General features: G+C 36.9%; 2 protein-coding genes and 1 non-coding gene across 4 annotated transcripts in view; 1 reads left to right on the plus strand and 2 right to left on the minus strand.

The window, feature by feature from the left end:
• The window catches only part of pola1 (polymerase (DNA directed), alpha 1), a 55,480-nt gene extending 48,798 nt beyond the window's left edge, over window positions 1-6,682 (minus strand). Inside the window, exons 1-21 of one of the 2 annotated variants that reach the window (XM_058765793.1) lie at window positions 6,502-6,682; window positions 5,727-5,851; window positions 5,545-5,641; window positions 5,385-5,468; window positions 5,183-5,298; window positions 4,927-4,989; window positions 4,696-4,797; window positions 4,321-4,468; window positions 4,092-4,242; window positions 3,800-3,975; window positions 3,006-3,118; window positions 2,806-2,919; window positions 2,643-2,717; window positions 2,389-2,527; window positions 2,102-2,256; window positions 1,876-1,960; window positions 928-989; window positions 735-824; window positions 514-630; window positions 241-416; window positions 5-134 (exon numbers count right to left, since the gene is read on the minus strand). In XM_058765793.1, the coding sequence (XP_058621776.1) occupies window positions 5-134; window positions 241-416; window positions 514-630; window positions 735-824; window positions 928-989; window positions 1,876-1,960; window positions 2,102-2,256; window positions 2,389-2,527; window positions 2,643-2,717; window positions 2,806-2,919; window positions 3,006-3,118; window positions 3,800-3,975; window positions 4,092-4,242; window positions 4,321-4,468; window positions 4,696-4,797; window positions 4,927-4,989; window positions 5,183-5,298; window positions 5,385-5,468; window positions 5,545-5,641; window positions 5,727-5,851; window positions 6,502-6,550 (2,367 nt within the window). In that variant the 5' untranslated portion in view covers window positions 6,551-6,682. Of the gene's footprint in view, window positions 1-4; window positions 138-240; window positions 417-513; window positions 631-734; window positions 825-927; window positions 990-1,875; window positions 1,961-2,101; window positions 2,257-2,388; window positions 2,528-2,642; window positions 2,718-2,805; window positions 2,920-3,005; window positions 3,119-3,799; window positions 3,976-4,091; window positions 4,243-4,320; window positions 4,469-4,695; window positions 4,798-4,926; window positions 4,990-5,182; window positions 5,299-5,384; window positions 5,469-5,544; window positions 5,642-5,726; window positions 5,852-6,501 lie in introns of both variants that reach the window. The other variant, XM_058765792.1, reaches the window with a different exon arrangement.
• Window positions 6,683-7,461: 779 nt separating this feature from the next.
• On the minus strand, window positions 7,462-7,551 carry trnar-ucu (transfer RNA arginine (anticodon UCU)). The gene is given in 2 exon segments: window positions 7,462-7,497; window positions 7,515-7,551. It is a non-coding gene; the product is annotated as a tRNA-Arg (tRNA).
• A 230-nt stretch (window positions 7,552-7,781) lies between these two features.
• rrs1 (ribosome biogenesis regulator 1 homolog) lies at window positions 7,782-9,136 on the plus strand. Its single transcript, XM_058765432.1, has one exon. It carries the CDS (start codon window positions 7,829-7,831, stop codon window positions 8,861-8,863), a length of 1,035 nt encoding a protein of 344 aa, XP_058621415.1. The 5' UTR covers window positions 7,782-7,828; the 3' UTR covers window positions 8,864-9,136.
• The last annotated feature ends 6,581 nt before the right edge of the window (window positions 9,137-15,717 follow it).

Consider the following 15,717-nt stretch of genomic DNA (forward strand, 5'->3'; position numbering starts at 1 on the left):
TTACCATGACGTTACCAGCAATGTTAGTGATCTGCAATGCTAGCGGCAACACATTCAGCTCACACATGATTTGCAGAATTAGCTTGGCATCCATCCAGGTAAGCTCCAAAAGGTAGAGTAAGTGCGGGGAATCACTACTGAAAAAGGAGAGAAAGAAACCGATAGAAAATTTTAATAAAAACATTCTGGATGAGGATCTGAGGCAAGGGCTCAAGTGCAACCACACAAGTGACAACTAACCTGTAGAAGTTCCTGATGTTCTCTGGTGGCACCACCACCCTCTCTGTCTTTAGGATCTGGGCAGCCAGCTCAGTCAGGTGATAACTCTTACAGCGGATCAGTTCTTTGGCAGAGATCTCAACATCACAAACCAGGCGTCCACAAGTGGCACTCTTCTCAGCAAAGCCACTGCGACCCTGAGATAAAAATTTAAAAAGATGCAAAAATGGATTAAAACATGATAAAAAAATCATAATCTTATATGACTTCCAGTCCTCATAGAAGTTTTCGCACCCCCAGTTTGGGCATGTTGGCTCTTCTTAGACGGCCAATCTTTGACCAGTGAGGCACTTTGCACACACTGATTCTCTGCAGCAGCACTTCAAGGTCAAATCCAAAGATGTCATGGCCCTAAAGCATCAAAAGGAAGATGTGGTCAAATTAGAAAAAAATCATTGAAATGCACCAGCAACACAACAGGTGAACCCCAAGTGAATGCATGCATTTGAACTCACCACTAAGACATCTGGATCGATCTTGTGCATCTTGGCCAAGAAAAAGCCCAGAAGTGCACGCTCTGTACCAGCAATCTCCACTATACCATTCTGAGTAAAATCAACAAACAAAAACAGCAGGGGTTATTAAACATTATTTCATTCATAATCCCAAAACAAAGCAAGCTTCATCTGATAGATAAGAACAAAGTACCTTTTTTCTAACCGCATCTTTGAAGTCATATGGAAAGATACAGTCGTTGGGCTTGCTCACCACTGCAACAGAAAATAATTAGTTATACAAGCCAATAACAAGCTGTGATATTACTAAAATGACTCCGTTTTCCTTATAAATGCATAAAAAACTAAATATTTTTACATTCCAGGTCAGTCAATTTTGACCTTGGATTTTATTTAAATCATAACAAAGATTTTTATCTGATGAATAACTTCTCTTTAATGTTTGAATATGCAAACATTTCAAAGTTTGTTACCATATTATTAATTAAAAAAAGAGAAATTCTTTAAAAATTTCAAATCATACATGAAGTATAGCAAAACAGTGTATTGCAAGAAATAACTATCAATATTTGAGAAACCTCATTTAAATATAGTTATATGAAATATATAAGAATATGTGAGAGTCTAGATATTATTTTTCTAATAAAACATCAAAACAAATATTACTCTAGAATGTTTTCAAACAAGGTGCATTAATTTTACTTGCATAGACTTTCCCTTTTATGAAAAAAATCATCAATTTCTCATGCTGCAATGGTTCAATATCAATAGGTAGCAGCAGTGAAATGTCCACTTTTTCAAATCCCCATTAATTTTCAAATTTAGACTATTTGGTCTTTTATCATCCCTTTCAACTGTTGTTTATTTGATGAAGTTTGTTTGTCATGTCACGCACATTTGCTGTCTGTTTATGGTATGTTTGCGCACACATACTCATATTCATCAAGAAAATTCAGTCCTAAAAGTGTCTGAGAGGGTAAAACTCATAATATATAACTCATAGATATATGAAATAAATGAAAGAATCTCTTCTGACTCAAATGACCTGAATGTGTTATAAGGGTTAAAACAAGACAGTTTTGGACTTTGTTGAGGGTATTGCTCTCACATGCATATTAAAATGCAGAGTGATGGAACTCACCACAGAAATGGGTCTGGAAAGGGGGCCGCGGTGGAGCTTTGTCCAGAGGAAATTTATGATGCATGAGGGCAGCGAGGGAAACAATCTGCTCAAGGCAAGACACAAGCAAAGGAAGTGATAATGAACTCCTTTAAAGCCATACTGCAGCTGAGCTACGACTTAATGGGGAATGATTCAATAATCAGAGACCTGCAGACAGGTCAAAGGTATCAGACCCAGATTTTACCTCATTCTGGTGGGTCTTTGGGTTCTGCACAGTCTTGAGGCTTATAGACATGACAACCAGAGGAGGAGGCGGCAGGTCTTTAACAACTGAGATCAGGTCAATCTTCTGAGCAACAGCCTCCACCTTAGACCAGCTAATAGGCTGACTGCTCAACTCTAGAGGGCACAGTGAGAGTGGACACAGTTAATGATTAAAGTATCTGGACAATTATCAATTTTACCTAGCGCGCAGTTGTACAGGAAATACAGAGCAATGGTATGCTTGTATATTTTTAAAGAAAGACTCACGAGGGGTCTTCACATCAAGCCAGCAAGGCCCCCGCATCTTCCTGTTAAGGAGGAAATGTTCTAAACTAGATATGTTGGTTCCAAACACATGGGAAAATGTAGAGCCCTTCAGCTCAGATGGCAAAGGAGGAAGTTCAGCCTACAGAAACACAATATACACATCACAAAAAATGTCTCAGACTCCAAGATTCCAGGAAGTTTCTCTAAAATAGACATGACTGTTTTGAGTGTATAAGTGAGAGATGTCTACTCACAGAGTATTTGACTTCAAGATAATCGCACTGCGAGGGTATATCTGGGATTTCAAAGGCGTAGTTCTTTGTCACTGGCTGTTGGAACAGGGGAAGCACAGTTTATAACTTCATATTTGTAGCACCAAAGGCACAGAAAACAGAAATGATGGGTATTAGCAATTACTTTGGATTTAAACTTCATGATTTTGAACTTCTCAGACAGACTGTTGAACTCCTGATACACATCCATCATTCCTACTGGACTGTCTGTCTGCTTGCCAGTTGCCAGATTCACTTTCTAAAATCACAGCAACACAATAAAAAAAAAAGGTGAATTAAAGGTGCATGTTTTGTATATGCACGTCAACTAAAAGGTGGTCTTACATGTTCTCTGGGAAGGAGATACATCGTCCTCTCAATGTTTTTTACAGCAACACAACAGCTGACATGTGCTTTAGCTGACTCAATCCAGACTTTTCCAAACAGGTACACCACACCTGCAGAGGAAATCACAAATAAACTGTACAACACTACTTTCAAGGTTATCAAATTGCAATTATGTAGGAATAAGAAGGAAAACTTTGAAATTGGGCATTTGAAGTCAAAGCATTTGATGTGATTATATAACCATCAATTATGGGTCACAGAAAAGAGCTAAAACTAGAAATGGGACATTTGACACTGAGGCTCCGAAGCCTATTTTACTCTATTGAAGCAGACTGGTTCGAAAAACTGTGTCGAGGCTTGTATCAAATCTCTGTGATCATGTGACCGATGACCTTTGAGGCTTCATACGTCACAGTGAAACACCTAAAGCGATGTGACTGATTTGAATCTTTGAAATGCTTGGTGTTCCCTCCCTGCTTCATAGTAACATAGTAACACTTTCATGTGTGGAAAATTATTCTCAGAATGAAGACACAGCTGCTATCGTTGAGTATTGCTTTTGTGTTGAAATTGGAATCAACAAGATGTGAATCATTTGAAAGTGGCTGCTATAATTGCAGCTGCCCACTAGATGTCACTGGTCTTTGAGGCTTTGAAGCGTTTTTTGGTACAATCAGGGAAAAAGCCTTAAAAGCTTCACAAGGCTTCATCTGCCCATCTCTAGCTAAAACTATTAGAATGGATTTATATGCACATGTATTATGCAAAATCATGGACGAGGAGATGCTCACCAGGTTGGTTGTACTGGTCTTCGAAAGCATCCAACCAGTAGAAGCGGAAGACCATATCTCCGTCAGGTCCCTCCACCAGCGGGAGTTGGCTGGAGTCCACCTGCACTTCCACAGGAGCCTCGAAGGATTCCCCCTCCTCATTCTTCTCCCAGCACATGCCACCACCCAGTCCGGATCTGAGGAGCGCAAACTAGATGGTTATGGCAGAAAACGGCCTTCACTGTAGGAGGACTATCACATAAAAGCATATATAGACAATTCTTTATTCAAAGCCTGTATGTTGTAGACATACATTAACATTTCATCCTGTGGCTCAGTCTTGGGCTCCACTTTAACAGTGGATGTGGTCTCAAGCTCCGCCTTCACTTTCACTGGCTCCTCCTCAATGTTCTCTGTCTCCATGGGCTCATCAAAATCCATCTCATCAAACTCAATCGCCTCTTCTAAATACAAATGAGTAAAATTACATTTTTTAAGAAATTGCACCCAAAGGCTGCAGGAAGGAAGGAGGGCAGATATACCTTCAGGCTCCTCTGCCTGGGGCTTCTTTATCTGTGTAGCAGCTGGTTTACTAGGTTGAATGTTAGCAGAAGACCTGGGTGAAGGGTCAGCTGGCGGAACCCGCGACAGCACAGGTCTGGGCTTCGACATTTGGACTCCAGGTGACTCCTGAGAGAAAAACAAAGGGTTTTAATAGAAAAATAATAGAGAGTTATTTTATATGCTAATCAAACACCATGTAAATACCATGTCTAAATTAATGTATCTTCTTATGTACACTACTAATCAAATGATAAAAAAAAGCCTCTGATTCTCACTATGGTTGGATTTATTTGATCAAAAATACAGTAAAAATAGTAACATTGTGAAATAATTTTGCAATTTACAATGACTACCTTTGGCACCTGTGGTTTGACTGAAAATGGATTCATAGGCGATCCCAGTGTTTTCTTCTTCTTCAAAGTAATGACTGGTGGTGGAGTGAGCAAAACTGGTTTCTGGGAAACATTCAAATGATCATGAGGTCATATACCTGCAATAACTGATATACTGTAGTACAAACACTGTAGATAGAAAGCACCTACAAGAGAGCTATTGATTTGATACAAAAGGTTATAAACATTCACCTTAGAGTGCAGGTCCTGCAGAATATCTCCCAGCAGATCATCTTGAGACAAATCCACATGTTTCTATAATGCAAACATGGTAAAGGCAATTCTATTATACCTCTCTGACCTTCATTGTCATTGCCAAATAATGACAGAACATTCCTTCATATTTAAGTGCAGGTTCGTTTAATTAATCTTTGAATTAAACATTTAGATAAAGGCCCTTTTTATGCAAAAATACTAAACCATGGAACAAAGTGGCAAAGTGACTCACCTCAGAAGGTTTCTTCACATTGCTGTTCATGAACATGCTTTTAATGCTGTTTGGTTTACTGACAGACACTTTTTTCACATTCTTTTTCAGATCCCCTCCCTTTCCACCTTGTTTACCTGTTTACAGTTAAATGGAGAGCAAAAACAACTAGTAAAGACAATGCTTAATATTGCAAACTGACAGAAAATAAAAAATAACTTACTTTTAGAACCCTTCTTCTCCAATGCGTCATCATCCAAATCTTCATCAAAGATTTCTCTTCCATCCTCCACATACCCTGTCCCGTCTGTCAAAGACAACAGGCATTCAGCTGGTGTCGATTTAAGAACTGAGATCAGCAGAAGTATGAAAATTTGACTGACCATCATCAATGATCCAATCATCATCCTGTCTCTCCCGCACCATTTTCGAGTACTGCTCTTCATCCACCTCCTCATAGACGCTGGTGAACTCCTCCACCTGATCACAACACAATGTCAAAACACTGGAACAACACAGAAGACGTGTACATCAAGAAAACACCAAAACCCGGCATGCAACTCACCTCGTATTTAACCTTCTCTCCCTTCTTGGCTCGTTTAAGTTGCTCTAAAGCCGACTTGCGCCCCACTTTCTCTTTTTTCTCCCGCCTGGAACGTGAAGTGGCAATGCCACATGTGTCGGATGTGTCTATAGGACAAAGAAATGTGCTTCAGTAAAATCAAACTGCATTAAGTTTAAACACACTATATAGAAAACTGTAAAATGACAAGTCAAGAGTGACACATGAAATTAAAATGGATGGAAGATTAGAAACAAATCATTGTTATAATTTTCAAGCAAAAGCTATTAGGGAGTTACATCACATACGCTGTACAATTTTATTATTATTATTATTAAAAATAAACAAAAATATATATTATTATAAACACTAATTATTGCTTTAAATCTCTAAGAGGCATACTGTAAAAATAATATTATTATAATTAAAATAACGATAATGCATTTACTGGCATATATACAAATATATTTCTAAAAATAAAACTATTTGCGCAGATTTCAAATATGACACCAAAACAATTAACCACTGATTGATTCTACGGTTGTTGTTATTATTATTATAACAATAACTAAGAAGGCCCAAGGTGCGCATTTTTATTAAACATATTTACTAAAAATACGTTAATGCAAATGTTTAAAGATTCCTTAGGTCATCATAATCATTATATTTCATTTTACATTAGCGCCGTCAGTACAGGCATCCAATAAGCTGCCTGTCGGAAGTAGCTGTATTAATATTCTGTAAGCTAAGAAACACTGAGCACTGTAAATACGCTCACCACAATCTCCACCGTCCATGTCTTTATCAGGATTTGAGACAGGAGCCATTAATATAAATTAGCGCCTGCTATGAGGTAAAATTTGAATCGACTTCAGAAGCGCCGAGCCAAAACAACAGATTCCGCGCCAAAGTGTCTTCCCGGGGAAACTCGAGCAGCGGATATGACGACATCAGCAGCCGTCCAATCTGAACCAGTTCAATGATCCGAGTTGTTTAGACAAACCTGATTCAGTTTGTTTTTAGACCACATACTACTTTAAGAAGGTTTGAGACTTTGGTTTTTAGTTATTACAGTTAGAAATCACTTTATTTGTATAACTGGAAAAAATAATACTGCATTTCTAATTGAATTTGTTATTTAACGGTTACCAAGATTTATATTTTTGCATGCAGTAGCCAAAAACAATGGAACATATTTTTATTTGATTTTTTTGACACAAAGTGGCACTAAAGCACCTGACTAATGGTTATAACACACAAATACAAAACACAATCAGTTTAATACACGACAGTAAAACAAAACACAGTAAAAACAGTAAAACTAAATATGAACTAAATAACATGAAATAATAATAAATAATAACACTAAACAGCATGAAACAATTTGAAATTCCTCTCCATTTAAAAAAGACATTTTTACGATATATGTTTGTTGTTAATCTGTATAAATCTAACCATTTTTGTCGATCTACTACCTCTGCGTATGTTGTTCTTCAAAAAAAAAACGTTAAATAATCCTAACATATTCACATAGAAGTGATAATATTAATATATATTTAATATTTGATCATCGAACGTAACGCTCCATAGCTTTAAAACACATATGTTCAGTTCATCTATAAGATTAACACATTCTCGGAATGAATCACTGAACCGTGTTTGGTTGAATCGTATCTCCGAACATTCAAGGTAACTTCTGGCATTTGGCCATTTTTATCGTTTCTGAAAACAAAAGCATCGACTCTGGTGGGACTCGAACCCACAACCTTTGAATGACCTCACTCATCAATCTAGAAGTCCAATGCGCTATCCATTGCGCCACAGAGCCGATGGGACGTCCCGCAACAATGTAGGTACTCCTTCCTACCTCCGAAGTTTTAGTAGACTACTTTATCTTGTCGTAATAATACATAGACACTATTATATTAGATATTATTGTTTTTCTGAAACGTTACGCTTAAAAACATATTACATTTTTATTTGCTTAAATATTTTAGTCTTTTTGTCCTTTTCTAAGTAAGTCTGCAGGTCTTTTATTTTGAAATAAAGTACTTCCGCTTTCAGCAGCACATGTGGGGAAACCACGTTGTGACATTAGAACCAAAATGGCTTCGTGCAGCATAGAAGACGTGCTTGCTAAAGCCGAAAGAGACGAGGCTGAAAAGCTAAAAGGTATTACAGTAAGCAAAGAGTTAGACCTTGAATTTGACCCGGGTAACTTGCTTGCGTTTGATAAGAACCGAATAGATACTCGGGAATTTAAAGACAGCAAACGGGAAGACTTTCTCCGCTCACTGGCGAGAGACAACACTCAACTCCTCATCAACGAGATATGGAAACTTCCAACAGAAAGAGTTGAAGAAGTCATCGTCGCCAAGCTACCAGATCCCACCACTCTTTTACCCAGGGAAAAGCCTGCTCCAAAACCAAAGCCTCCTACAAAATGGGAACAGTTTGCCAAGCTGAAAGGCATTCAGAAGAAAAAGAAGACCAACTTGGTCTGGGATGAAGTCCATAAGGAATGGAGGAGGCGATGGGGATACAAACGTGCCAAAGATGACACCAAGGAATGGTTGATAGAGGTCCCAGAGAATGCAAATCCCAACGAGGACCAGTTTGCTAAAAGGAATAAAGCCAAGAAGGAGCGAGTGGCCAGGAATGAGTACAACAGACTCAAGAACATCGCCAGAGCTCAGAAGATCAAGGTGCCAGGCATGGGACTCGCACCCACCCCTCAGCAGTCCAAAGCAGAGCTGGCACAAGCTGTCAATATCGCCAAGAGATCCACGGCCTCTGTTGGTAAATTCCAGGATAACCTGCCCAAGGAGAAAACGCCTAAAAATACTGGGAAAAAGAGAAAGTTCCAGCCTCTTATTGGTGACTTTAGTAGTGAGAAACAAAAACAGCTGGATTTACTGAAAGTGATGGACAGTAAGAAGCCACGACTTAACATCACCAAAGCTGTGAATAAGCAAATGAGGGAAGAGGATATGGAATCGAGGCAAAAGAATAAGAAAGACTTTGGAAAGAAGGGACGGCGGGGAAAGATGTCTGGTAAAGGAAAAGGAAATGCTGCTGGAAAGGGAAAGGGTCCCAAAGGCAAAGGACGGAAGCCTCAAATGAAGCAAGGAAAGCGATAAAATCTACAGCAGTGTGAAAATCCTATATATATATTGTATACATGATGTTGACCTGTCATGTGTCATATACAGCCATAACTTTCAGTGCTTTGGTGCTGGTTTGATTCTATACAATATGTGGTTGCACTCCTGGTGTTCAGACTTACAGCGTTTATAAACAACATGGATGCAGTGCTGGACTGAAAATAATTGAGACTCTGTTTTCTACACGAATGTTTTATTAAATATCTGTTATTCATATTAGTGATTTCACAATAAATTCAAATCATCTGATATGTTGTTTGTTCTTGGTTACATTTTTTGAAGAACATAGATTATAGGTCACGTTTTACTAAAAAAAAGAAAACCAGAAATTAAAAACACACTTTACATAATATATGAGCTGTTATACAATAATAATAATTTTGCTTGAATACAATATTTAAAATTAAAAAAAGGAAATAATCTTAAATAACATGCCATACTATACAATCTAACATTAGCTACCTTTATGTATAAAATAGATGTATTTCATGTTAACTTAAAAAGTGCTAAATAAATTATATATTCATATGATGCTTTTGATCTCTTATTTATTGCATTTGTTAATTTCTAGCCAGTTGTACATTATTTGTTCCATGCAGAATAAATTGAATTAATTTCAGGCAGTTAGTATTGAACAATGCTGCCATCTGGAGGTACATTTATGTAATACATCTTAATGTTTATTAATTGATCTAGTTAAACTTTTTTAATGTACTAAAAACGTTAAAAATACTAATAAATGTACTACAGTGACACTGCATATAACCATGCATGATTTGACCATGCTAAAATAACCCCCTCCCCCCTTAGAGATTTATGTTTGGATTTGTCATTCTTGATAGCTTATAGTCAAGTGTGTTGCTGTATTGATGTAGTAATTTAATGTGAATTAAATGACCTTATATACTCTCACCCATCCACTGAGTGAGAAACAAGACACCATATGTCCAAAATATTGATGCGTCTGCAGAGTTGGTGGCTCTTTCTAAACAAATTAATAACCAGTGCTTGAGTTGATGGATGGTGTTTGACCACCGACACCATCTCAGATCAGCTGGGGGGCTTTGGGAGGGGAAGTGCCCATCTGTTGACTGCTGTCAGGGTTGTTAAGCATCATTAATCAAACAATCACAACACAAATACCCCACGCCAATGGACAGAAATGTAGGGCACACTTTATGCCAAAATCAATTAGCAGTGCTGTGCTGAGAATGCAGGGTGTTTACTGAAACACTATGTGAGATTAAGAAGATACAAATGTACAAAAACTACCAGTTGATGTTATATGTTGCATCTGTCTATTTAGTACTCTGTACTGAAAATATAGGCCTAGTGTATCTCACAAACATGCTGAATGCAACAGCATTTGCTGTTTGAAAAGGTTTTTTGTTTTGTTTTTTTGTTTTAATTACAAATTAATCTTTACAACTGAATATTCATTTATTTTCTGAGCTATCACATATGTAATTCATAATCTTTCCACTAGATGGTGGTAACACACAGCGTGAGGTGGTGCGCGCGCTTGAGTTGAATCATGACAAACATATGTGACCCTGGACCACAAAACCAGTCATTAGGGTCATTTTTTTATTTTTACATCATCTGAAAACTGAATAAATAAGCTTTCTATTGGTCTACGGTTTGTTAGGATAGGACAATATTTGCTGAGATACAACTATTTGAAAATCTGGAAAATCTAAAAATCTAAATATTGAGAAAATCGCCTTTAAAGTTGTCCAAATGAAGTTCTTAGCAATGCATATTACTTATCAAAAATTAAGTTTTGATATATTTACAGTAGGAAATTTGCTAAATATCTTCATGGAACATGATCTTTACCATTATTATCCTAATGATTTTTGGAAAAATCAATCATTTTGACCCACACAGTGTATTGTTGGCTATTGCTACAAATATACCCGTGCTACTTATGACTGGTTTTGTGGTCCAGGGTCACATATAAGCCCAGGCAGTGACACAAAATCAACATTTCATACACTATATTCCTTCTGCAGCACATTTGTTATACAAAGTGGAGCATTCTAGGACAGCACAAAATAATCTGATTGTCTTTGTAATTTAGCTTTTGTTTATATTTCTAGAAGGATGAGTTCATGGCTGAGGCTTACGACAGCTTAGTTCAAACTATAGTGATCCTGGGGGACGGCATGGGGTGAGTTTTCCATCATACATAATGAGTCTGCAAATTACAGATCTTTACACCCGTTGACCCCCACCGACACACACGGGCAGCTGCTCCACCTCCCAGCATCACACTCCCTAAACAGGTGGCTCATTGCTCATTAGCTAACAATGCACACAGATAGAACACCAGGCCTGATCAATTCTTACACAATGAACCCTCCCTGATGGCTCGTATGAATTTTATATAACCTGCCAGTCAAAAATTTGGAATAATTAAGATTTTTTTTTAATGTTTTGTTGTCTTATTAACACCAAGGCTACATTTATTTGATGAAAATGCAGTTTAAAAATAGTATCATGAAATATTATTACCATTTAAAAGACCTGTTTTCTATTTGAATTTATTTTAAAATGAAATGCATTCCTGTGATGGCAAAGCTGTATTTTCTGCAGCCATATCTCAATGTCATATAAAAATTATTGCTGAATTGGTGCACAATTATTATCAATTATTGGTGCTGAATTATTAATAATAGTTCCTCTGTTATCAATATTACAAACAGTTGTGCTGATAAATATTACAATTAAAATAAATATTATAAATGATAAAAAAAAATCTGGATTCTTTAATGAATAGAAAATTTGAAAAGAACAGCATTTATTTGTAAGCATATATTCATATGCCTATATATATATATATATATATGTGTGTGTGTGTGTGTGTGTGTGTGTGTGTGTGTGTGTATGTGTGTGTTTGTATATATATATAAAGAAAGATATTTAGCAGCAAAAACTGTTTTCAACATCGATCATTATAAGAAATGTTTCAAATAAGCATATTATAATGATTTCTAAAGGATCATGTGACACTGAAGACTGGAGTAATGGCTTAGTCAGCTTTGCCTTACAGGAATAATATATATATATATATACATATATATATATGTATATATATTTAAATCTTAAAAAGTATTAAAACATATTAAAACATAAAATACATTATAACAGATAACAGTTCTTTTGATAATGTTTTACTGTTTTACTGTAAGTTACTGTTTTTACTATATTTTTAATCAAATAAATGCAGCTTTATAAGAGACTTTTCCCAAAAACATTTATAAATCTTAATTATTCCAATCGGTAGTGAGCATGTTTATATACAGTTCTTCATTCAATAGAAAGCCTTTTCATGCCATTTTTCAACCAATGAAACAACGCTGCCAGTGCAATTTCACACTTTTCGCCAGTGTGAATTCCTATGTGGTGACTCTCTGGGTTCGAGGGGCTTGTGGAGACCCTGTTTTGAGCGGTCAAGGTGTGGCAGATTAAACCTCGCTGTGGTCCTTTGATTGGTGATGGTCCCGGACCAGTGCTGAACAGCCTGTCACTTGTCTCCCCTCGTCAAAGCGTTGGAATCTGGGTCATCGGGAATAAACAGGGCCTTTGTGCTTGTTGTTTCCTCTTTGTGTTCCCCAGCAGAGGCAGGCTACAAGTCCCCTGGGGGGGACGATAGGGAGGAGGGCGCTTTCCTGGCGCTCAGACGTGAGGCCCAGGCACACAGCTCTCCCAACTTGCTCCAGAGGATCTTATCCAAGCACCGAAGGAATAGCCACTGCCAGAGGGCCACCAATGGGGCTTTTGAGGCTGAATGAATGACTCTTCCTTTACAGAAGGCACAGGAGAAGTAGTACAGTAGCTGTTTTAGATTGGCTATGCGTATTCTTAACTAATTATCAACCCCGTGATACTATATTAGGGGAGACTGGCGGCAAGTATTTTCCTTCAGAATTCAAAGACTACATGTTATCTTTTGGTATAAGGAGCATGTATATATGTGCCAAAGGCAACAGCACTATATTCATTTTGCATTTAGATGGAATCATAATATTTAATATTTAATTAAGTAGTCATAATCTTACAAGTTGTAACAGTAGTTGGGGCAATTGTAACACTAGAAGAAAAAAAAAAACTCTCTTAATAAATGCACATCTCAAAATAGTCAGTTGATTGCTCAATAATATTTTCATTAATACTGTCAGATTGTAGTTATGCCATTTAAAACAAAGTCTAAGGGGCACAAGCAAAGTCTTGAACTAAATATTTAAATAATATTGCATTAATGTTCATTAGATATTTAAGGATTTAGTCTTTCAGTTCAGGCAGATATTTTTCATTGCATAAATATAATTGCACTTGACGTCTCACGGTCCTGGTCATGATAATATATGATTTCTATTTTTGAGAATATGTATTTTAATATTTTTTTAAGTCAGTCATATGTTCCAAACACTATGATAAAAAAATCTAAATTCTAAATATTATATATAATTTCTTCAAAATTTTAGACAGCAAAATTTATTGTAAAACACACTCCAATAATCTTTGTTCAACAAAAAAAAAAAAAAAAATATATATATATATATTATATATAATAGCTTCAATGACGTAATTCTAATAAACTATTTCTATGCACTGGTTAATTTGTATATTCTGTGTGTTATATATTGGCTAATTTTTTTTCTTCCCTTGTTGCTTTTCATTGGCACAGAAAAAGTCTGATCAATAAACATGTCAAACTTGTCAACCACTATGTATTTAATGTAACAACAATAATTATCTTCCCATGGACCAGTCTGGCTGCTTTTCTAGAACAGCTGCCAAATCCAATCCCTGTACTTTAGTTTGAAATGAAGTGCTCATCATGCACGCCATATATTATAAGATTAACTTTTTGCTATACTGTTTCCTTTGATTCAGCCCCAGTAACTGACTTCTCTCACTTTTTAGCTTAACAAGATGCCTTGGCCATCTGCTACGCTTGGCTTACTGGTCACAATGACTTCAGCTTTCTCCTGGACCCTTATGCAGGGCTCTTACAGAACCTTATTAACCCTAATCCACTGATGTAGTGACTGTTGATGTCATATTGATGTGCTACTGCACTTCAGAACCTTCAAAATTGCAACACAAAAAAGCATGCATACAGTCAGTCAGTCAGGCAGTCAGTAGTGTTCATCTTGAAGCATATGTGGCCTGCAGCTCACCTGAGGACAGCTGTTAGCCTGGACTTAAAGACTTAAATCTGCCCCACCCATAGAACACAGTGCCCACAACCACCATCCCATTCACCAGGTGCCTCCTCACCAGGACAGCCCATTCAAACAAGAAAAATCTGTCTTAGACCAGTTTTTGTGTTGCCTCTTGTTTCATAGCAGTGCAGGGTCTCTGCCCCAGAATAATAAAAAAAAGTAATTGTGACTTTTTATCTCAAAATTCTGACTTTATTTCTCATGATTCCAAGTTTATATCTCACAGTTTTGAGTTAACATCTCACAATTTTGACATTCTCAGAATTGTGAGTTTATAACACAATTCTGACTTTATTTCTCACAATTGCGTTGTTGATTTATCTTGTAATTCCGCATTCTCAGTATTGTTTATATCTTGCAATTCTTTTTTTGCAAAATGCATTTTGTGAACATAATATGGGATTTTTTGCACTAATATGAAATTGCATGTACTAAACCACTTCTTGAAGGAAATATGCATGCTATAATATAGACAGATCCTTTTGTCCACAGAAGAGATAAAAACAAGAATTCCAAGAAAACAGTCAAAATTGCAAGATGTAAACTCAGAATTTAGAGAAAAAAAATTCTGAAGTGTGAGATATAGACTTGCAATTCTGACAAAAGACAGAACTGTGAGAAAATTCTGATAAAAAAATCTGAACTTGAAATTTTTGAGGAAAAAATGAGCAATTCTGAAAAAAAAGAGTCAAAATATGAGATGTAACATCAGCATTTAAAGAAAAAAGTCAGAATTGTCAGGTATAAACTTAGAACAGAAAATTGAACTACGAGATAAAACTTGATATTGCAAGGTATACATTTTGTATTGGAAGAAATAAGTGTCATAAACTCGCAATTCTGAGAAAGAATAAATTTCAACATGTTAACACAAAATAATGAGATATTACGTGGGAACTGTGAGAAACAAAGTCAGAATTGTAAAATAAAAAGTCACAATAACCTTTTTTACTTTTTATTTTGTGACAGAAACAGGATTCCATACAAAACTGTGTGTGCCGCTGAATCATTCACTTACACTGTACATGAAGGGCAGCACACTATAGGCCTCTGTTTGAGTTTGGTGGCATGGCCCCTTTTGCTCTTGAAACTCAAAAATCACCCATCTAAATGAGCTTATTTATAGCTCAAGCTTCTACAGTATAGCTATGTGCCTGGCCAGCTCAGTGTCCAAACTCTCAGCAGTCAGCCAGTCATAACCAGTGGAAAGACTGACCTATATTAATAGGCACCTTTGGCAGTGGAGCACCACGCCTGGGTTTCCCGCCTGAACTGTGGGTGCCTGCCAGATGACTGGGTCTGTCACTGCTGCGATAGCCTACCATCTGCTGTCTACTGCACACAATGGCAGGCAATGTGCACACAGACCCAAGGGAGGGGCTTCATGGGATGGCTCTGTACCACATGCTGCACTGGGACACCTCTAAACACACACACACACACACACACACACACATGCAAAGTGTGCATGGTGATATTCCCACTCATGAGATTATATAAAATCATTTTTACCGTTAAATTTTAGGAAAATTTAAAGAGTGACCAATATTCATTCAGGGTGGTGTGTCATACAGTTTTTCAAAGAATACTTTGTCA

The sequence above is a fragment of the Onychostoma macrolepis genome, chromosome 24, assembly GCF_012432095.1.
Source record: "Onychostoma macrolepis isolate SWU-2019 chromosome 24, ASM1243209v1, whole genome shotgun sequence".
Taxonomy (NCBI): domain Eukaryota; kingdom Metazoa; phylum Chordata; class Actinopteri; order Cypriniformes; family Cyprinidae; genus Onychostoma; species Onychostoma macrolepis.